Source organism: Montipora capricornis, chromosome 10 (genome assembly GCF_036669925.1).
Source record: "Montipora capricornis isolate CH-2021 chromosome 10, ASM3666992v2, whole genome shotgun sequence".
Taxonomy (NCBI): Eukaryota; Metazoa; Cnidaria; class Anthozoa; order Scleractinia; family Acroporidae; genus Montipora; species Montipora capricornis.
Genome location: NC_090892.1, coordinates 30,500,533 through 30,523,032, shown reverse-complemented (window position 1 = coordinate 30,523,032; position 22,500 = coordinate 30,500,533). Strand labels below are relative to the sequence as shown.

At 37.1% G+C, this 22,500-nt stretch overlaps 1 protein-coding gene across 1 annotated transcript in view; it reads left to right on the top strand.

The window, feature by feature from the left end:
- Positions 1-22,500, top strand: part of LOC138019591 (D-2-hydroxyglutarate dehydrogenase, mitochondrial-like) — a 68,843-nt gene that overhangs the window by 43,948 nt on the left and 2,395 nt on the right. Inside the window, exons 7-16 of the mRNA XM_068866449.1 lie at positions 813-906; positions 1,821-1,878; positions 2,868-2,956; positions 5,710-5,803; positions 6,242-6,372; positions 7,635-7,712; positions 18,144-18,212; positions 19,853-19,961; positions 20,584-20,667; positions 21,089-21,216. Coding sequence (XP_068722550.1) covers positions 813-906; positions 1,821-1,878; positions 2,868-2,956; positions 5,710-5,803; positions 6,242-6,372; positions 7,635-7,712; positions 18,144-18,212; positions 19,853-19,961; positions 20,584-20,667; positions 21,089-21,216 — 934 coding nt within the window. The remainder of the gene's footprint in view (positions 1-812; positions 907-1,820; positions 1,879-2,867; positions 2,957-5,709; positions 5,804-6,241; positions 6,373-7,634; positions 7,713-18,143; positions 18,213-19,852; positions 19,962-20,583; positions 20,668-21,088; positions 21,217-22,500) is intronic.

Sequence of the window (22,500 nt, the reverse complement as noted above, 5' to 3'; positions counted from 1 at the left end):
TATAAAGTGCGTTCTCCTTCAGAAATTAATAATATCATTTTCAGAGAGTGTAAGTTTATTTGTAATAACAAAACTTTTGCCCCCTGATTGGTACTGACAAATCTGCCTGGCTCATGGACTAATTGCTTGTCACTAATAGTATGAAATGCCTGAAAACAAGTTCCTAAAGTAAACAAGTTTTTGAATGCGACAACAATGCCCACACCATTTCTTGCATGATTTCCTGTCAAGACAAACGCGGGTTGAAAAATTCCCGCCAAGAAAATATAACATACCTCTTCCTCTGACAGGCTGACACCTGATCCCTTCCCTCCCCGGCAAAGAGTGTATGGGCGTACCCTGACATCACAACCAAAATTTATCGTATGGATAGTTTACTAAATTTCCTTAGCTATGGAGCTCCGCTCTTGTAGGCTCGTTTACATGTGTGCGATGAGCTCCACTATTAGAATGTGGCTTGTGTTTTTTCACTTTGATTTTCAATTATCTTCTGAAATGTGAATGTGTGCACAAACCATTTTTGCTGCTTAAAAACCTTAACCAGTTGGTACTTTACATGTGCATGATAAATTGCCAGCGTTTTTCTTTCAGTGCCGCATCACTCAGACAAACTTAATGCTGGAAAATATTACTTTGAGAATGACCTTGCTTGAAAACACCATCCAAAATATGTAGTAGTTCCAAGGCTGTCTCTAGTCTGAGTGACCCACAGTTTACCAAGAACCAAAATCAGTGCTTCAAACTTTCATTGGTAGATACCTGATGCAAGGAAATTAAAGCATTGATTTTAAGATTTTGTTCTGTCCATGTAGTTGTCATATTGGTGGCAATATTGCCACTAATGCTGCTGGTTTACGATTGCTGAGATATGGTTCCTTACACGGTAATGTCCTGGGACTGGAAGCGGTAATTATTTTTTTAGTGTATATAAATTCAAAGTATGAAAATCAACATTGATAAGAAAAAGTTAGGGAGTTGACTTTGGTATCAACCCTATTTCCCTATTTCCCCAATATCAGTTTCCCTGTGCCCATAATGTTCACTTAAGTAAATACAAAGTAATTTTTGTGAAATTAAAAAATTAAAATGTTAAAAACGTTTTTGGCTGTTTGCCATCATCATAATTTTTTTAACCCTGATGATGGCAAACAGCCGAAAACATTTTAATTTTACAAAAATTACCTTGTAAATAGCAATTTCCCTGTGTCATTATATACTTGTTTTTTCCATGAGTTTTGGCCTTTTACACGAATAATAGGTAAAGCAGACCATCTTTGTAACATGTGCACAGCTCCCCAGGAATGTCTGTTCGATGAGTTGTCCCCACTCCATGTCTTTAATGCCTTAAGACTTGCATTGACGAAATAAGATAATGAATTCTGCAAGAAAATTTGGAAGTAAATTTGACCTTTAAAACAAACTGGCAGCAGGGAAAGGAACCAATCAAACTGCAAATCCTTTATTGACGTAAGCTTTGTATTGTTTTTAAGTTGGTCACCAATTCAAATTTCTATTGCAGTTATTTTGGGACCAATGTTTTGTTGATATTTGGTTATTTTAGGCTCATCCACATTAATATGTTTTGTTTGAAAACGTATCCTTTTTCAAACGTTTTTGCCTATTGTCCAATGTTACATGTAAATGCCCTAAAGACTGAAGATTTTTGAAACCGGTGCTTTTTAGAAGTAAGTGTGGATATGTGAAAAGAATATAAAATACGCTATTATGGATGCAAATTGTTCTTTTTCGCCAATGTTAAACTGGAGAATTTCGAAATCCCTTAGGTGTTGATTGGTCTTACTTTAAACTTCATATTCCAGGTTCTTGCAGATGGCAAAATATTGGACTGTCTATCTTCACTTCAGAAAGACAACACAGGTTTGTTGACAGTTCAAAATAAGAGTTTTGAAGATATGCAGTGGTCTGGTGTGATGCCTTTCAGTAGCACTTCAAGTTTATACTTTAAAGGGTATTTGATAAACTCTAGTTTCCCTGCACCGCATATGGTGCAACACGTATGCTTATGGCTTGTGCTTTTGAAACTCCCCACGTTCCTAATAACTTAATATACTACATGTGCGCACAAGTAAGTATAAACCATGGGAGCAGGAATGGTGTAGTGGTAAGAGCACTTGCCTCCCACTAATGTGGCCCGGGTTCGATTCCCAGACTCTGTGTCATATGTGGGTTGTTGGTTCTCTTCTCTGCTCCGAGAGGTTTTCTCTGGGTACTCCAGTTTTCCCCTCTCACAAAAACCAATATTTAATTTGATTTGAGTTAATTTCATTAGTGTATTGTTATTGTTGTTGTTGTTATTATTATTATTATTATTATTATTATTATTTATTATTATTATTATTGTTTATTATGGTAAAGGCAGGTCATTTAAAGCAATTACCGTAGAAGTGGATCAAAACTGGTCAATAAAAAATAGCCTTGTGAACGTTTGTGTGTAAGATAATAATCGCGACCATGAATTCATTGTCATCGATTAATGCAATGGAGTAAGTCAAAAAATTATTTTTTGGTCCAACTGTAGCTTTTGCTGACGTTGAAATCACTACTTTTCAATAATGAACCATTTAAATTGGCAATGTATAAACGTGATAAGAGGAATAAGAATTCACCGAATTTTTACCGGTTCTTTTTTTGGCCGAAGTTTTAATTTCCTGGCATAGGACAGAGTGAATCTATAAAATAAATCCTGGAAGTGAAATTAAAGGGGTAATACATAAGTTTTGAAATCTGTGTCCAAATCAAGGCAAAGGTATGTTAAGGATGGGAACAAGCTGTAATGTTAATGTTAATGTTGCCAATTCCCTTTTGGTAAGAATTATTTTAATCTCTCTAACATATATGTTTGCCAGGGTATGATATCAAACAGCTGTTTATTGGATCAGAGGGCTCATTGGGGGTTGTAACAGCAGCATCAATCCTGGTACCAAGAAGGCCAAAGGTCAGCTTAACGTGCACACGACTCGAAATTTCACCACCAGTTTTTATTTCATATCCTTAAAGTGCCCCGGTGATAAAAAAAACCACTTCCTTTTTTCCTTCAGATTTTGAAAGTGTGTTTGCTTAACACCTGACTGGCAAAATTTTGAGCTTTGATTTTTATCCAAAGGCCGTTTACTTTGAGTGTAAGTTTTGGATTTCACGGTCCGCCATTACTCACGTTCAAAACTGACCGATTGGACCTCAGACGGTTGGATCTAGGGAAAAGTGACGTCAGAGGCTCACTAGCTTGAAATTTCATCGTGTGAACGCAGCTTATTATATATGCAAAGCGTGAGTTTAAAAGTCTGAAAGCCCAAAACCCCCGTGCTGCATATTAATTCTGCGGCGTACACACTTATTGCATTCTTAAACCAGATCCAGCTCTCTCGAGAACATAATGTTAGTAATGGCGGACCATTACACAGTTAAAATCAAGAGGTGTCTTTTTGAAATCAAGGCTTAAAACGTGGGTCACTTAGTGTTTTGTTAACGTAGTTTCGGAATCCAAAGAAAAATATGAATTGATTTTTTGGTCACAGGGGCAGTTTAAAATTCAGGCTTTTCTTGATAGGATTTCATTATTAGAATCTTCCTACAAATGTCAGAAGTGAGTTTTTTCAGAGCACAAACTTTGGCATTTTGGCCAAAAAATTGCGACATTTCCTGTGCGGCTAAAAAGGTCTTCATGACGTCATCAGTTGTGTTAGATTGCAGCGGGAAATATAAACAACAAGACAAATCGGAGAGTCTGCGGAAAATATTGTGTTGGTACCAGCTCTGGGCTAGTTCCCCGCAAAAATCCCAGTTTGACCCCAGGTATATCAAGGCATCTTCTTTCTACAAAGGAGGATTGAAGAAAGAAATGGACGAAATTTGTCGGAAAATACTGGCCCGGTTTCAAACCTCCCCGGCAAACCAACGAAGACTTCGATCCGGTTCTGTTTTTTGCATGAAGGGTCGATCTAGCTGATATGTCCGAGGTCTGAAGATTTCAGAAACGAACTTTCTTAACCATACGCCCAGCAAAAAGAAAGGAAGATCAACCAGCAATTACAACATATCGAGAGTGAAGGAAGGTGCAGTGTGAATTGATATGCGCACACGGTATTTAGGGTAGTACAATCATCTATTAGAATTGAAATTTGGAAGCGATATCATAAAATCCATTGGGACAGGAGGTCCGAGAATTTTTTGGCATCAAAATAAACCCCTAGAAAATCGAGCTTGAAGATTTCGTGTGCAGTTCACGGACTGCTGAACAACTCCGCCTAGGCTTAGCTAATTCCTGAAAAATTGTGTAAAATTCTTTCTGGAATTTCCCAAACAAAAGCTCTCAAATTCCTTTAGAAATGTCAAACATTCTCTAAAACTCTCTAAAATTCCCGAAATTTCGTTTCTTATTTATTGCCAGTGTTTAAAATCTGCAAAAACATCATTTTACATTTGCTTTCTTTTTAAACGAATGTCATATGTAAACCCCTTTTGGTGAATACCTGCTGATAAGGAATGGATATGAACAGACTCAACCCTTTCCTGGTAGGTTGGAATACAAACAAAAACGTTTTGTCAACGTTTTTGCCTGTGAAAATTTGCCAACATGTCAGGTGAATGTTCAAATTTTCCCGAGAGTTTCTAAAATTCTTTTTGATGTCTAAAATTCCCAAAAAATTCCACAATGACCCAAAAAATAGATGTTTCAAAAGGTAACTTGAAGAACACAATGAATCAAAAGATAAACAACGTACAGTGTACGAGTGCTTTGACTGGCTTAAAAACAACAAAAGTACATATGTCTCTATTGTTGATACTAAGATGTTTCAAAAGACAACTTAAATAACATACCAGTGCTTTGACTGTCTTAAGAGCAACAAAACTGCATCTATACATGCCCGTAGTTTCAGGATGCATTCATTTGTTTGGATTCCAAAAAGAGAATAATTATGTAGAAATTTTGCTTCACGTGTCTTCTGTCATGATTTTGGAAGTACTGGAGTAGCTACAATCAGCAACAAAATTAGTTGGCACATTGTGTTTAAACAGTTCCATTTAAGTGTAAAATAACACTATAATTTGAATCGTTCTCTAAATTATTGATAAAACGCCCCCTCCCCCATTCAATGTTGCATGATTGTACCTTAATATCCCGGGAATCACGCTACAACATTGTTGGGGGGCGGGGGGGTAAAGGGGACGAATCCTACCTACGTAAAAGATGGACAAAATGTGGCTTAGGAGGTAGAAATGGTAAATGTGTGAGCGATTTTGTCGTTGATTGTAGGTCGACTTGAACTCAACAAAAGAAAACACCTCAAAGCAAGTCCGAAGAGCAACATGACACCAACATGTGGGCAATCATGTGAGCTGAGCACACACATATCTGCAACTACTGCTGCTGATCCGACATAATGTACATACTCAAAATCATCTGCAACGAAAAGAATTTAGCTGAAAATCGAGTTCTTTGGGGCATTCATTAAGCGCCCAGGCCCCACACGGTCTGTCAATATTAGGGTTGTTCTTCGCTAAGGCTCGCAACAATTAAGAGATAAGTAATTAAGGTTTAATGTGACTGCATGGAGTCTTTGCTGTTTAGGAGATCAGTGTTGTTGGGTCAGGTGAATGTTTACTTGTTTACTTAGATAATTCCACACAAACCGTGTTGTGTATGTCAGGTCCGTGATGTTATATCCAGCTTTTTTTTTTTTTGTTCAGTCTATCAATGTTGCTTTCCTGGGCTGTGGGAGCTTCCAAGATGTGCTCAAGACATTCAAGCTGGCCAAAATAATGTTAGGAGAAATTCTTTCTGGTGAGTTCTAAAATGTTTGTACTGTTCCTTTATCTTTAACCTTTTTTTAGGTGTTAATGTTGTACACTTAGGTTGACTTCAGTGTGATGTTGAATTTAAACCTTGAAGGAAAATCAGAGAAAGCCTGTGCTGTGAGTTAGTACCCTCTTCGAATTACAGAGCGCCCATATCACCAAGAGTCTACTGTCTCAAGCTTTCAATGAGTCCCTTATTTTACCGAAGTCTTCCGCTGAGAGTGTACTTCATGTACAATGCATCCCACTGCATCGAGTTTCTCAGTATGTGTTGAGACATTGGTGAAGGTAGCCCTTGACCCTCCCATCCCAGGAGGGAGGAAAAATACCATTCAAAATCCTCTGCGAACAGCATCGCTGATGGTACTTTAAACTAAATTAATCAATTTACTGACTCTCCTTGCATAACATTTATTTCTTGCAGCATTTGAATTTCAAGATGATGTTAGCATGCAACTTTTAGAGGCATTCCTGGGACTAAGCAATCCGATCAGTAGATGGCCATTTTATGTGCTTGTTGAGACATCAGGCTCCAATAGCTATCATGATGAAGAGGTTTGTTCATCACTGAGTTGATTTTAAAAGACGTTGATCAAAACACTTCAAGTTTTACTAACTATGGGATTTACCCTTTAAACAAAAAGTGTAAAATAGGCCACATGCCACAAGCTGGTCATAATTGGTTAACTTAAAGCTCAGACTTTATAAATTCCAGACATGGAATGATCGTGTTTGTCTTAGCCAGAATACAAAGTTTCAGAGAAATACGACTTAAGGTAAAAATTTTGTGACTATTTAAACACTCGAAAAATCCATACTTTTGTTGACGAACAAAAAGCCTTTGCCCTCCAGTTGTATTTTTCATAATTACTCTCCACAAACAGAGCTCAGATTCCTATTTTTACCTTGAGTCAAATCAGCAAGAGTAAATGTGCAGTGGAAATTTTCAGACTTTCATATTTTGAAGGAAGCATTTTAAAGGGAACCTCCACTAAAACAACAAAATAACTTTAAGGCACAGAGCATAATTTTTGCAATTAAAAATTTTCAAACTTTCTCCAATGAAAGCGTTTGCATCCAAAAAAAGTGAATTTCAAAAACGCTTGTTTTGGCTTTCAAATTTCACGGGGGGCCGCGATCTTGAATAATCGTGACGTGTCGTGGTTGCCCTATTGTTCTGACACAAAGAGCGATTGTTCTGGAACAATAGGGAAACCAAGTCACGTCACAATTATTCAAGATGGCGGCGCCCGGGAAATTTGAAAGCAAAAATGAGCGTTTTTGAAATTCATTTTTTTTCGGATACAAATGCTTCCATTGGAAAAAGTTCGAACAATTTTAATGGTAAACATTATGTTCTGTGGTTTAAAGTTATTTTGTTATTTTAGTGGAAATTCCCTTTAAAGCGGTTTGAAAACTTAGAATCGTGACTGGATGGTGAAGCGTCCTTTTCCCATACAAATCCTTACAAATTCTTTCAACTGTAACAACACCAGTTTAAACAAATGAAAATCGGCATGGTAGCATATCTTGAGCAACTCTTTTTATTTCTGGAAAAATAATTTCATGAAACGGGCAGATCATTGTGTTTATGAAAAAAGGTCATGAGGCTTTTGTTGTTGTCTCCATCATTCCTGTGCGTTCGTTTCTTACCATTATTTTGCTACTTAAGTGCGATTTACTAGCAAATTATATCTCAATTGTGTCACAAGGAATTGTTTGCTGACATCTTAACTTGAATTATATGCAGTTTCTTAATAATTAGATAAATAAATAGAAACAAGGGATGCTATTAATACCGTTGTTTCTTTTGGTAGAAAGTAACCTCATTTCTGGAAAAAGTTCTTTCTGAGAACACGGCACAAGATGGAACCGTAGCCACAGACTTGTCCAAGGTTACTGACAGTAAACAAAAGTGTTTTCCTTTTTTTTCAATATGTAAATGGTTTCAGTTGCTCACGTTATATAGATATTATGCTACGATTTGGGGGATCTTGATGCAATCCTAAACAGTCAGCTTGAAGTCGATATTGTTCAGTTCAATTGCCCATGCAGCCTACCCTTGGTTAGATACTTGATGAAAAAGTATGTGTGCAATGCACACATTTAGTTGCAATTTGCATTCAACTATCCATAATATTTCATTTCTTGTACTTGTCGTGGAGATAGCCGGTGTTGGGTAAGGTTAGCCTACATAGGGGCTTGTGCAACATGGTTCCTTTTAAGACCTCGATACAGAATGGGGCAGCTATTTATCATGCTTGAAATTGTGGTTTGCTAAGGTGGGGTGGGGGAAATGAGGAGAAGGGAAGGGAGGCAGTGTGTCCAGTGGTTTGGGTGCTTTCCTTGAGATCCTGGGATCCCTGATTCTGACCACTCGTTGAATTTTTTCCTGGTAGTCGCTGGTTCAACTTGTCAGCTGCACTGGTTAATAGCCAACTGGTTTGCCTCCAACCAGTTGGGATTCTTAAGGCCGGTTTACACGCTACGATCTGTCGGCCCGATAGTGTCGGGGCGTGAATTGTACGTGTATTTTGACACCCGATCTTAATGCCCGACGTGAACAATGTTTAGTAGCCCTCGTTCTTTTTTAAAGCGGTGTTTTACTCCGCATGCGTAGTGAATGCTACGCGGAAAACAAAATGGCTGACGAGAACAACGGTTTTTGGTCGCTTTATTCATCAACAGCAGCAGCAACAACGTCATTACTGTTACTTGCTGCAGTATCGTTAAGAATCAAAAAGAGAGGACGAAGGAAAACACAATGTACTTGGGTGAAAAATTGTCATCGGACCGAGGCCGGGGCTTTTCACCAACTTATGGCAGAGCTGAGGATCAGCGATTCTTATTCGTACAGAAAGTATGTTCGTATGGATGTGGAAACATTTGAGGTACCGTTCAACTACATCGACTACTTGTATTTTACTGTATAAGAAAAACAGTTATGGCGATGGTAATAGACAGAGCTAAACAGAATAATCCAGCAGTTTGTGTTTTGTTTAAACTAGATTGAATGTCGACTGCTTTGATTTTTTGACCCAACGAACATTTCACGTTAACTGCTACAGTGTAATCAGTTAAGATTTAAAGGACACATGAGCCATATTGACAGCAGTTTTCTAACCTGTCATATTAAGCTCCCTCTCTATTTTTAATTTGTTTATTGATTGATTGATTGATTGATTTTTTGTTATTGTAGGTACTGTTGGAAAAAACCACTCCTTATTTGCAGAAGCAAATCGCAGTTATGAGAAAGCCAATTTCTGCAGCGGAATATCTTGCTGCTACACTTCGCTTTTTAGCCACTGGAGAAAGCTATTTCAGTTTAGAATAAGTAAAAGTACCTTAAGTAACATGATTCCCTATGTGTGTAATGTCATATATACTGTGCTAGAAGATGATTATTTAGCCTGCCCACAAAGTGAGCCGGAGTGGCTTAACATTGCCAAGGAATTTAAAGATAGGTGGCAGTTTCCAAACTGTCTAGGTGCCGTTGATGGAAGCACATTCGTCTACTTTGTCCAAGCAACAGTGGATCAGAGTATTACAACTACAAAGGTTACTATAGCTTGGTTCTCATGGCATTTGTAGGCCCTGAATATCAATTCCTTTTTGTGGGTGTTGGGTGCCAGGGAAGCGTCAGTGATGGTGGTGTATTCCACAGAACCTCACTGTGGAAAGCAATAGAGGAGAACAGTATTTATCTTCCTCAGGCAAAACCACTGCCACAAAATCCAGATCCTGTCTTTGAAGACACCAGTGATATGAACATTGACTACTTTTTTGTTTGTGACGATGCTTTTCCTTTGGGACTGCACCTTATGAAGCCTTACTCTAAGCGGCATTTGTCAGAAGAGAGGAGAATCTTTAACTACAGGTTATCACGAGCAAGAAGAGTTAGTGAAAATGCATTTTGTATACTGGCTGCTAGATTTGGTGTTCTTCACACAATGATGCGCCTCAGTCCTGATAAGGCAACCAAAGTAGTTCTGGCTTGTTGTGCACTTCATAACATGCTGCTTTCCAAATCGTCAAGTTCCTACTCATTCCCCCTGGTAGCATTGATTATGGAAATGAGAATGGTGATGTTATAACTGGTTCATGGAGAGAAAATGGCAGCAGCAATTCCATTAATTTTAGATCAATGCCAAAATGTAAAGAGCGAGGTCCTAAGAATGCTGAAGATATGAGAGACATAATTTGCTATTATGTAAATGGGCCAGGTGCTATCCCCTGACAGTGGAAGGCTTTAGTAGTTTAATTTTCTAACAGTGCAAACTTAAGGGTCTCTGACAATTACAATGTTAGGAAAAATTAGGAAGATTTCTCTGATGGTCAGGAAAACATTAAATAATTTGAGTTGTCTTTTCCAAGAAATTCTAAGTTCGTGTAGAAAGGCAGAAGAATAATAGATTTTATGGCAAGTTCCTTTCCCACAGTACATGCATTTTGGACTTGTTAGCTTCCAGAAAGTAAATGCAATAGAACCCTGCTAACTAGTACTCCCAAGGGAAACAAAAACCAATCAGAGTTAGCAGAGATTCGAGTTAACGGGGTTGGTGTTTAATCTCAACTATCCTGTTACATCACAGTCGCGAGTCTTTTTTGTACAATTAGGTTGTCTTATTAGATCCCTTTTAAGATTATTTGTTTTGTTTTGATCCTTTTTTATAAGATCCTTTTGATGAGAATGTTTAATTTGGAAATTCATGTGATCGTGTGAGCTAAACAATGAGGTCACATAACCACAATCAGGGTTTATTCTAGAAATTGGTTAGTGAGGGCTGAGTTGGCCCTCTTCTGGAATTCTAGGGGGCTCCTATTCAAGAAAGGGGATCCAAGAAAGACACTTCGCCCAAAAGATTTCAACTTCTTCGTAGACACTATTCGGTGTAATCCATGTCTAATGATCATGTTGTTTAGAATTTTCTCACCTGTTGGATATTTATTTTTGGAACTGCTTCCCTGACCATCTGAATGCCTGGAACAGGCTATTCTGACACAAAATCCTTTCCATGAATGCATAATAATAAGAATATCTACCCTTCTTGCCGCTGATCTATTGTGGGTAGCATTTTTTAAGCTTACTACCAACTTGTGATTGCTAGTTTACAAAAATCTGTTTTGTTATCATAACTTGTTCATCATTTCCCCCTCCTTGAATAGCAGGAATGCTGCTAGCATTGGCAAGAATGTAACTTTTGTAACTTATTGTCATTTCTTTTATTAAAGTTTGTTTTTGTATTGCTTTAGAGATTTCTAAGTAATAAACACTTTTCACCAGCAATGCTGAAATAAGTTGTGGTGCAACATAAAAAGTAATTTTTATTGAAAAGCTGAAATCTTGGGAACTTGTTTGTTTTTGATAGACATAGCATGAACATCAATACAAGATAGTGGGTTGGATAACAGGTTTCAAGTGACATTTATTACTGGGTTGCCAAACCCAGTCGGAATCTCGGTTTCATTTCGTGGGTTTTTTTATTTTCCGTGTCGGGAAAAGTCTTGCCTGTCACTCCCCTGCTAAGTGGTGGCTTTGTGCGTAGAGCCTTCTGAGCGTATTTTCGTAGGATCGAGAGGGTAGTGGGAAATGCGTAGATTTCTCTGGTGGACACAGTAGAACGATTAACTTAACCGGCAATGGCGTCGAAAGTCATGTAACGTGAATGGCGTTTTAGTGGATCTTTGAACAAAATATACCCTTATGAAGCTCAATAATAGCAAGTCAATTGGATATATAGGCGATGGAATCTTAAAAGCGACAAGTAATGGACTTCGACAACAATCTATCGCCCGTCGAGCCGAAATCAAAGTGAGCTGTATTTACCTGACGTACATGGTAATTTAACACGATCGAGTTTCTTGTCTTCACGCACGCAATGAAATAGGAAGAGGTTTTTGCCTCTAAGAGCAAATATGTTGTTTGTTTCAATAAATTTTTCGCTGGAAAAGGATTCTGTGGTATTTTCTGCCTTTGTGAGTTATAATATCATGTTGTGTATTGAATTTTCAAGCTTAAGGTTGATTCAATCTTTCTGGGTTCAGTACTTTGCTAGTAAAACATAAATAATAAATAGATAACCATTGAAAGGACAAATTTGGCTTTGACTTGGTCTGGAAGAGATGCTGACAGCTTTTGTCAGAAAATAATACTTTTTTTCACCAAGCAACTTATATTAATGAATCATAAAGCCTGGTTCTACTTCTGAAATAAAGGAAGATAAAGGACATTCACACTATGTGACAAGCACAGGCACAAGGCGACCTACACACGAACAGTAACGTTGAATTCTATTTCTTAAGCTTGTACTTATTTCCCAATTACAAACCAAGCTTGTAGCTCGAAGAATTCACAGTGTATGGAAATTATTTTACGTTGTTATACTTTACGCCATGGTTAATTCTCTGCTCATACTAGGTGGGAAAAATTCTGGTCCTTACAATTCACTTTTGTAGAACAAAGAGGTTCTGCAACTCGGTATTTTAGCAACAAAAAGTGATTAAATTTTTCATCTGTGACACCAACACGAATAAAAATAAATAAATATTTCCATGAGTTTACAGTTTCTGGCTTACTGGTGATTGCTTTGGTGCTGTCCAAGTCGTTCGTTCAGTGATTTAGCTGCATGCGTTCTCGCAATCTCTCTTTTGTTCTTGTCATGATACTCTTTATTCCCCTTGTCGTATAGACACGGATATTTATTCTGCTATCAGCAGGGAGATTTCGTTCTCTTGGAAACTGCGCGACTTTGACCTCTTCAGAGTCTTCCTGTCCGCCATTTTGATTGCTTCTGTTTGGTATGCATGCTCTTTTCTGAAAAATTTGATTGACATGCCGGCTTCTTTGAAAGTGTTGGCCCGACTCGACAAAAATCTGTTGCACTGCAACAGATTTTCTGAATCGGGCCGATTTCGTTTTCACGAATCAGCCTTAAGATCGGGTGTCAAAATACACATACGATTCGCACCCGACACTGTCGGGCTGACAGATTGGGCCGTCAAATCTTACCGTGTAAACCAGCCTTTAACATTTACGTTGTTATGTTCTGTCATTTCATTAATTGTGTTTCATTGTCCCTTAAAAGTCCCCATGGGGAGTGGTCAATTGAAGTAAGTTGTAGGCATTAGAGGGGTCTAAAACATTTTTTGCTTTATTTCAAGTGCACGTTTTCTTTATTCTGCTCTATTTTTTGTTTTCAAGCTAATTAAGCTGCTTGCTTTATTTGGCTTAAAATCCAAAAAAATTCAAGCACAAAAATATTGAAAAATGAAAAATCGAAAAAAGCTAAAAGAAAGCTTGTTGTCTATTTTGTGCTCCATTATTCAAGGAAAAGGCTCTTCAGAAAAGGGTTGGATCCTGAACTACGTGATACTTGCGTGACATGAAAACCAAGAATAGATATGTTTCGTTTCTGAGGAAACGAAACAAAAAATAAACGTTTCATTTCCATACTGAGCAGCTCTGTGGATGATAGGAAACATGCCGCTGCGAGCTTGATCCCCTACCCTGCTTCTTCCCTTGTAGGAGTTAGCAGGACTACCTATTGGATTCCTAGGCCTTTTTCTTTTTTTCGACGTATAATTTTCTGCATTACTCCTGGGAAAATCCAGTTTTAGCACCTTTAATACTACCCAACTCTGTGTGGTCTGTTTTTGTGTAGCATGTACCACAGGCAACCAAGTTTACGCCCTCGGAGCGTCTAGTTTTACTTTTTTCTTTGTCAGGAAGGTGGAAAACTTGTGCAATAGGTCTTTCCTGTCACTGCGCCAGATTTCATCACCTCTTCTCTTCATCCTCTTGCTCATCGCTATCTTTAAATTTAGTCTCTTTTCTCTTGATAGCCCTCCAATCCTGATGCTTGACTCCCTCCGATGCTTCTTTTGAATAACTGCATAGTGTGGTCCAGACCACAGCTATATATGTCAAACCTGTTTTGGATTCTTTTCCACCTAAACATGACAAGAGTACACTATGAGGGGCTTTAGTTCATGAAGCATGGCTGTGTCAAACTGCAGGAAGCACACAAAAGTTAAGCCTCGTTTTAGTTTAGGTTTACCTGGCTTGCGCCTGTGATCCAATTGAAACGAGTACCTGGTCAGCAGTCAACGTAAAAAAAAACAGCTAACGTCCATGAGCACTTAACTTGAGCCCACAATATGGTCCTGTGCTAATGGTCAGTGGATACCTTGTTTTGACAGGTGTCAATTAACCATAACTTTGATGTCCAGTATCATAGATTTTGCTGTAAACTAGCTTGAGTAGCTGGAGTATGGCCACCATTAATGGAAGACATTGTCGTCGTGGTACGCCCCCACATGCGATACATGATTACCATGCGAAAAGCAACTCGTGCGTTCCTACTTGTTCCTATCAGTATGGTGCTCTGCTTGGAGGCCTTTGGGCTGCCGGGGCAGCCAGAGCTCCGCTATTAATTATTCAAAAGAGTTTGCTGAATCACTTGCAAAAAATGAATTTTGGTGTCTTGATAAATCAAATATGCAAGTTTTAAATAATAATTCAGGGATAAAAGGTAGATCCAAGAAACACAAAAACAGTTGACACAATAATTCCATTAGACAGTTACTCTGTTTTTAATAGTTTAGAGGGACAATTACTTTTTGCAATGAATCTTGAGTTTTTTTATTAACTTATAAGATGATAATGAATTGATTTATCAAGCAGCTGCACAAGGATATAGAAGAGTTGTAAGAAAATTTGAACTTTAAGTGCCATTGTTAAAATTTACTGCAAAAGGGCAAACATTTGTTAAGAATTTGTTGAAACCAAAGAGTAACATTTCTTCAAGCAAAAGTTAAATCTTCATCAGGAAAAACTGGTGCAGGAGTTGAATTGTTAATATCACCTGGTGAAAAAGACCTTAAACACCTTTTTACATTTTTTACAAAATACAGATGCAAGTATTAATGTCTCAAAAACCCTTACATTTTTGACACTTCTAAGAATTTACGATTAACATCTTGCAGGTTGCAATATGGAAATGAATATTATTCTGAAATTCAATATGATTCACATAATAAAATATTAAAATGATTTAATAAAATTTAGTTATCGAAAAAATCTTTTAATGCTGGGTCATAAGTTGATATAAATAATTGTAATGAATTATATCCGATTATTTACCTTGATTTAAGTGAAAATAAATTTGATTTAACAAATGAACCAAACAAATTACGTTTTCGTTATAGATAAAACGCTGTAATAAGTTTTGATGCAGAAAAAGCTAAACAAAATGATGGGGGTGGGGGTAAAAAAAGATGGTTCGTTTGAACTAAAAAGTTAGGTAAGTAGATTAAAACCACAACAAAAACAAGCAATAAAAGTAATTTTAAATCAATATGGTTATAAAATGGGAAAAGGGCAAAAAGGTGTTTTTCTTGGTTTACTCGCTTCATTAGGAGTACCACTTTCAATTAATTTGGTGAAAAATATATTTACAGGAAGAGGTATAACTGAAGGAATGCAAATTGGACCACCACGAATGCCGCCAATGGGAAAGGGAATGCAAATAAATCGTCATCCTACTACCTACTACCTTATATAAAAGGAACAGGAAAAAAAAGGCAAAATTTTCTTGTAATTTAATTGATTGCTGTAGACAATTAAATATTCCATTAATTGGTGTTTTTTGTAGAGATGAACATATGCCTTTTAATCATTTTATCTTCTATAATTCATTTAGATGATAAAGATTGTGTTGACACTCGTTGGGTTTGTTTTTGCACTGATAAAAAAATTGTAGAATATTTTGATACTTTTGGTTTGCTTCCAGCACAAGAATGGCTATTCAACACACGAAAAAAATTAAAGGAAATCATTTTCAAATATAAGATATAAATTGTTTAAGATGTGGTTTATTATTGTTTATTGTTTTTAACTGAAAGAAACAAAGAACAACTTATGAAAACTTTCTTTAAATGGTTAAAAAAGATAATACAATAGATTTGTTTCAAACAAAAATGGGCAAAGTGGAGAGGGGGTAACAAAAAAGAACGGAAACTAGGTGTCCCCTCACAAGCTGGGGGCAAATTAGATCCAGTTGATTTACCTACCAGTGGGGGCATGCTCTAGTGAGAAACAATTCATATGAAACAAAAACTGGGAATGGGTGAAAAAATTGCTTAAATTGGTATCAACAACCTGCAGATAAATTACATAACCTAATTGTAAGAGATTTTATAAAGAGATGATTTCATGCAGAATTTATCAAATTTGGGCAGGTGATCTTGTTAAAATGATTAAATTTAGTAAATGGAATAACAAGGTAAAATATTTGTTAACTGTTATTGATATGTTTAGTAAGGTTGCTTGGACTGAAGTGTTAAAAGATAGATGAACTTGAAAAAAGAATAAAACTTGGCTGTGTTCCTAAAATGGTTTGGACTGATAACGGAAAATAATTTTATAATCAAAAGCGTTGAAAATGTTTTACAAAAATATGATGTAAAATTATATTCAACTGAAAATGAGGAAAAGAGTTAAGTTGAGAAAGGTTTGATAGCACATTAAAAATTTAATGTGGAAAATGTTCACATCAAATAGCAATACTATTGGGATGAAATTGATGCTTTATTAAAAATGTATAACAACAGGTGGCATTCATCCATTAGAATGTCATCTATCTCTGCAAGTAAAAAGAATAATGAAAGTAAAGCATGTTATAATCTTTACAAAGATTTGATTTATGAAGAAATTGGTGAGCTTAAGTTTAAAGTTGGTGATAAGGTTAGAATATCAAAATACAAGTGGAAAATTTTGATGAATGTTACACATTAAATTCAACCCACAAAACCCATTACTCATAAATTAGTTGACTTGATGAGGGAGGAAATACAAGGCACCTTTTATAAAGAGAAGATGCAAAAACCAGATCAGAAAATATAAATAATAAATGTAGAGCTTGTAAAATGGAAATCTTATCCAAATAAATGTAATTCTTGGGTTAAAATAAGTCAATTGAGATTAATAATGTGAAGTATAAGATTGGTTGGAAAAAATCACGTGACTAAATTTCCTCTTAATCCAGCTATTAGAAATTTGAAGGGCGTTTTTTTCAGACTTTAATTTCTTTCCTGGTTAGGAGATTTTTTTAAAGGGAAATTTCTTAGTTGCCACCTGCTGTTCCACATTCCTCACTGCTTAACTTTTTTTCAAGCGCAAAATTATATGTGGAACACATGCTTACTGAATTTTACCTATTTTCTAGATGCCTTTATTTTCCCCTGCTTTCAAATCCTTGATTTTAAGATTTTTTTTTATTTTCTTTACCAACTTCAGTTTAAGCTTTTTTGTGTGCACTATAGGGCTCACTCGCCCCCAACATGCTTCTTCCAGAATTTTTTTACTTTTTTCAAAGAACGAAGTATAGTTTTGGACTCTTTTTTCCGGATCGTGCTCTTGCTGTGCAGGCAGAAGATTTCTCTGTCTCGTAGAAGGCAGTTCAAGTGGGATTCAAACTCAGTATCTCTTCCTTCAGTGGCAATCGTTATGACCACTAAACCACGGAAGAGTATGTGACAGATTAACGGGGAATTATGTATTCAAGAATTGTGTGTGTGACTGGAAACAGGTTTTTGTTTTTTCGTTGCACACATTGCAATATCTGGTTATCATATGACTTTATTGGTAAGGAAAAGTGTTAAAAATTTTTAAATATCGTTGTAGAGACTTGCAAAGCATCTACTTTCTGGTTTTGATTGGAATCAATGCCGTTAACAACAGTGTTAAATGTAAACAAATATCCACTTTCGCACTTAACCCTATCTTTGGGTCGCGGACTGTGGACTTGGGACTAAGGAATTGAAACTGGATATGTACCAAGATATCGCAACATCGAAAAAACCCACTAAACTACTCTAAACTTAAAGAAACTTCAGCCAAAAATCCTTCGGACAAAGTGTAGGCTACGCGTAGAATCTTTGATTTGTTTAAATTTTTTTTTGGGTCAAATTTTTTTGGCTTTATTTTAAATTCATTTTTCAATATTTTTGTGTTTGAATCGTTTTGGATTTTAAGCCAAATGAAGCAAGTGGCTTAATGAGCTCAAAAGCGAAAAATTGAGTGGAATGAAGCAAACACGCACTAGAAATAAAGCAAAAAAAAAAATGCCGTTTAAAAAAGTGCATTTAGACCCCTCTAAATGCCTACTACTGAAGTATGTATGCTTGTATGTAAGGTGAGGAATCTTGCAGTTTTCAGTGGCTCACTTTACTGTTGTTTCGGGTTTCTCTGCCTTTGTTTGAGAGCTTTTTTGTTAAACATCTTTGAATTCAGTTTGTAAGCTGAGTATTTTCTCACTTTCGTGAAGGTTAAAGAATTGTGGGGTCTACGTGAAAGAATAACAGACTCTTTGATGTGCTGTGGCACAGTGTATAAGGTAAGCTTTAATGAAAGACCACAATTGATTTATTTGATTAATGGCACTTACAGAAAAGGCTCCTGGCTGAAACGGCTTAAAGGAAAATATTTAGTAGTGGGTTTTCTAATATTATTGCGAAATAACGACCTATTTGCGCCGAATAATTTAGGGTCGCCTGTCTCAACCTGTCCATAAAGTATTAGGGAAATAGCATAGAGATTGGCTCGAGATTGATCTCGTGTCAAAGCAGGCATCAAAAGTCAGCTTGGATGTTTCTTCCTGGAACCCTTCCTTGATTCCTTTAATCATTTTGTAAAGTGGTTTTAATGTTACATCTACTAACCATTGATCGTGGTTCAGGTAACCCTAATCCACAAGTTTCATCCTTTCGAATTCAACAATTTTGGTCGGCTTAAAACTCAACGATTCACTCGACAAGTTTTTGGTTAAGCGACATGCTATCAAAAAAGACAAACAAAAACGTTATATTTGACCTTCAGATTAAGCCTCTCATTAAATAGCTTTGCAAATCTGCATTTCCTTTTTAAGGGACTCATTGAGTCTATGTACAAGGAAGGGTTACGTTTTTACAAACGTTGGCCGTTTGGTACTTTATATTTCAACAGACGTAACTGATTAGAGTGTAATGTGAAGTGCTAGTTTCGTATCACATATGAACCATGTGAGCGTTAGCCCTACTAATGGAAATGGGCCCACAAAAGGACAGAGAAAAACTCTGACCAGGGTGGGAATTGAACCCACGACCTTCGGGTTAGATCACCGCTGCTCTACCGACTGAGCTACAAGGTCAGACGGGAGCAGGCCGTGGGAACTAAAGATGTTAAAGTCACGGCAATGAACATGTACAAGTACAAGGAAGGGTTACGTTTTTACAAACGTTGGCCGTGTAGCACTTTATATTTCAACCGACTTAACTGATTAGAGTGTAATGCGAAGTGCTAGTTTTGTATCCCATGTGAACCATGTGAGCGTTAGTCCTACTAATGGAAATGGGGCCACACAAGAACAGAGAAAACCTCTGACCAGGGTGGGAATTGAAGCCACGACCTTCGGCTTAGGGCTAACACTCACATGGGTTAGGGCTAACGCTCACATGGTTCATATGGAATACAAAACTAGCACTTCACATTACACTATAGTCAGTTAAGTCTGTTGAAATATAAAATGCTACACGGCCAACGTTTGTAAAAACGTAACCCTTCCTTATGCTTGTACATGTTCATTGCCGTGACTTTAACATCTTCAGTTCCCACGGCCTGCTCCCGTCTGACCTTGTAGCTCAGTCGGTAGAGCAGCGGTGATCTAACCCGAAGGTCGTGGGTTCAATTCCCACCCTGGTCAGAGGTTTTCTCTATCCTTGTGTGGGCCCATTTCCATCAGTAGGGCTAACGCTCACATGGTTCACATGGGATACAAAACTAGCACTTCACATTACACTCTAATCAGTTAAGTCATTGAGTCTATGATTGTTATGAAACATAAACATAAAACACAAATGCTTACTTACCGCCTACTCAAACAACTTTTATCAGGAATATTGAAAGTATCAAGAGCATTTATAGGAGGCTTAAGACAAAGGTCAGCGCTGAGTGCCTATCGTGGATAATGTAAGGTTTTTATTAATTGTTCTCTGCTAGTATGATTTGTCACTGCCTTTGCCAAATATGTATGACCTGGTGTTGGATATGCGGAGGAGACTTGGTGACATGGTAACTTATGTTACCGGACATGGTCACCTTGGAGATGGTGAGTAATATACCAACTCTCCTTACAAAACCTCACTCACTTGTTTTTCACGTGGTTTACTGGTGCATGCTTTCCAACAAAAAAATAGAATAAAGTGTTTTCATTTAAAACAATAATTAATCACAACCCTTTCTCGCAGCTTTCGGGAAACATTGTAGTTTGTCAGAAACCTAGAGCCTCCAGAGACGAGGCAAGTTCTTGTCGATGGCTATCTTCAGTTGACAACTTAATTTAATTGACAAGTGCTGGCGTTAGGAAATGTCTTTTCAGATATGAACTGTTTAGTTCTCGATAACCAGTACGTTTTGCGGGAGCCTCGGAAAATAGCAACAACAACAACTGCTGACTTTAAAAATCGTTTGCATTGCTTCGAAATAGACTAAAATAATCGCTAAATTGTTCACAGACAGGAGAACGAGAGTTGTTGATAACAAAATGGCCACTTTCGAAATTGACAGCTAAAGTATTTTTCCTTTTGTCGGCTGCTTGATTTTCCTCTATCTGTAGTCGATAACGTGATTCAAACACTTGATGTTTTCTTATCGGCTTTTAAAAAGTTATCAATAACAACTTGCTTCATCTGTGGAGGCCCTGATATTCTCTTCTCAACCATTTCTACCAGGTAACTTGCATTTAAATATAACTTCTCCAAAGCACAGAGATGAAGTACTAAATGCTATTGAACCATACGTGTTTGAGTGGACAGGTAAGTTCCACCTATTCTGATGTTTTTGCATAGACTTGCCTTCTCTATGTGAAGTTCTTCGAAATATATATTGTTGAAAAGAACTCAGAAGGAAAATTCTTTGTTTAACACTACGTATCTCCAAGTATTTCAACCTGCTTGGCATTTGAAATCTTCAGTCGGCCTTTTGCGCCGAAATAGCAGCTTCATCCTAGCAAACATCACAAAAATGATTTGTGGAGGAAGCCGTTTTTTTACCAAAATGCCAGCCCATGTCAATTATTCCTTTGACAGTATGAAGCGAGAAATGTGAAATTCAACAAATATACATTAATCAACCTGCCTCAGATAGCCTCTTGCGTTAAAGAAAATCGCCTCCTTACTTTAGAACAGGAGTATGTTTTAACAGTATATGACCTTTGGTATTTGACGTTTTTAAAAGCAAAGTACAATGGCAGTATTAGTGCAGAGCATGGCTTGGGATTCAAGAAAGCAAAGTACATCCATTATTCCAAATCAGCATCGTCAGTTGCACTCATGAGACAGCTCAAAGGACTGCTTGATCCAAAGGTGAGCTGCTTCTAAAGAGTAATTATATATATTTAGCCAAGCCTAAAAGCGGAGCTCCATGCACAGTTATTTCTTTACTGGAATTAAGAGGTAAACTATCGTCAATGCCAACACTGGAAGCAGGACTCCAGTAAGGTTCTCTTTATTGTAATTATAATGTTTTCACTCTTTTGCTGCACAACCATAGCCACCATTCAATCAAGTGCAAACATGCATTTTAGAAATATCTTTTGGGCAACTTAATTATGAGCATAAATGATTAACAAGCTTTTTTGCCTTACCACATATTTATTTACATTTAAAAATAAATGGTATAAACCAGTAGATATAGGCTATCAGTCTTACTTTTAAATCTCAACAGCAGAACCAGTTATGTGCTTTGGTTGAGTCTCAAATTCAGTTTTCTTATATGTATTGGTGACATTTAAAACTATCAAACCAAACTCAATTTTTTAAAATAAGATGGAACAAAACAAAATGGTAAAACCCCAAAGGGATGCGTACTGTTCACTGAAAAGGGGCCCATAAAAGGAGAAAAGTACTTTGTTCACTTAATTTTTGAACACTTTATGGTGTCATTTTTGTTATGTATAAGAGTAAAGAGGACAGAAACGGACGTCGATTGCATTGAACCAATGATAAAAGATAAGCGACAGCAGGAAAAACGAAGAGTCTCAGCATCCAACTAAACTAAAGTGGGTAGCAAGCATTTCGATAAAACATGTAAGCATTTTTTAGTTCAAACCAATTTCAGATGCAAATCAAATTCACAGTGTGTGGAAACAACAAAACATTTGAAAGAAATCAAGGAAGACATGCAAATTATTCTTCGACTTTTCTCCGACTTTTCTCGGAAAAATCGAAGAAATAAGACAAGTACCAAACATATCTCGTACTAAGATAGACAAATTGCCTAGAAATTTGACATAAATGTCCGTATAAAAGGCAAAAAAAAAAGGAGTACGAACCTGGTGACAGTTAAGTCAACAATCACTTATTTCACACAAAATCGTTACTTTTTCAAGTAAGGATTCTTTGCGGCCAAAAATCCTTTCGTTACACAGCAACATCCGAAGACAGCGCCATTACAACCCTGCCAAACTTAACAACAGGATCGAGCTTTCGTCTCACAGATGCGTACAGCGTAATCCGTGATTTAGCAAAGACAGCTGATCCATTTCGCTCCTTGTTACACCCAAAAGCTGAATGTTACCGATTCAAACAAGAAAACCCAAGAAGTAATGAAGTTAGATGCGGACTGTTGTTTGCAGTCTTTGGACGAAG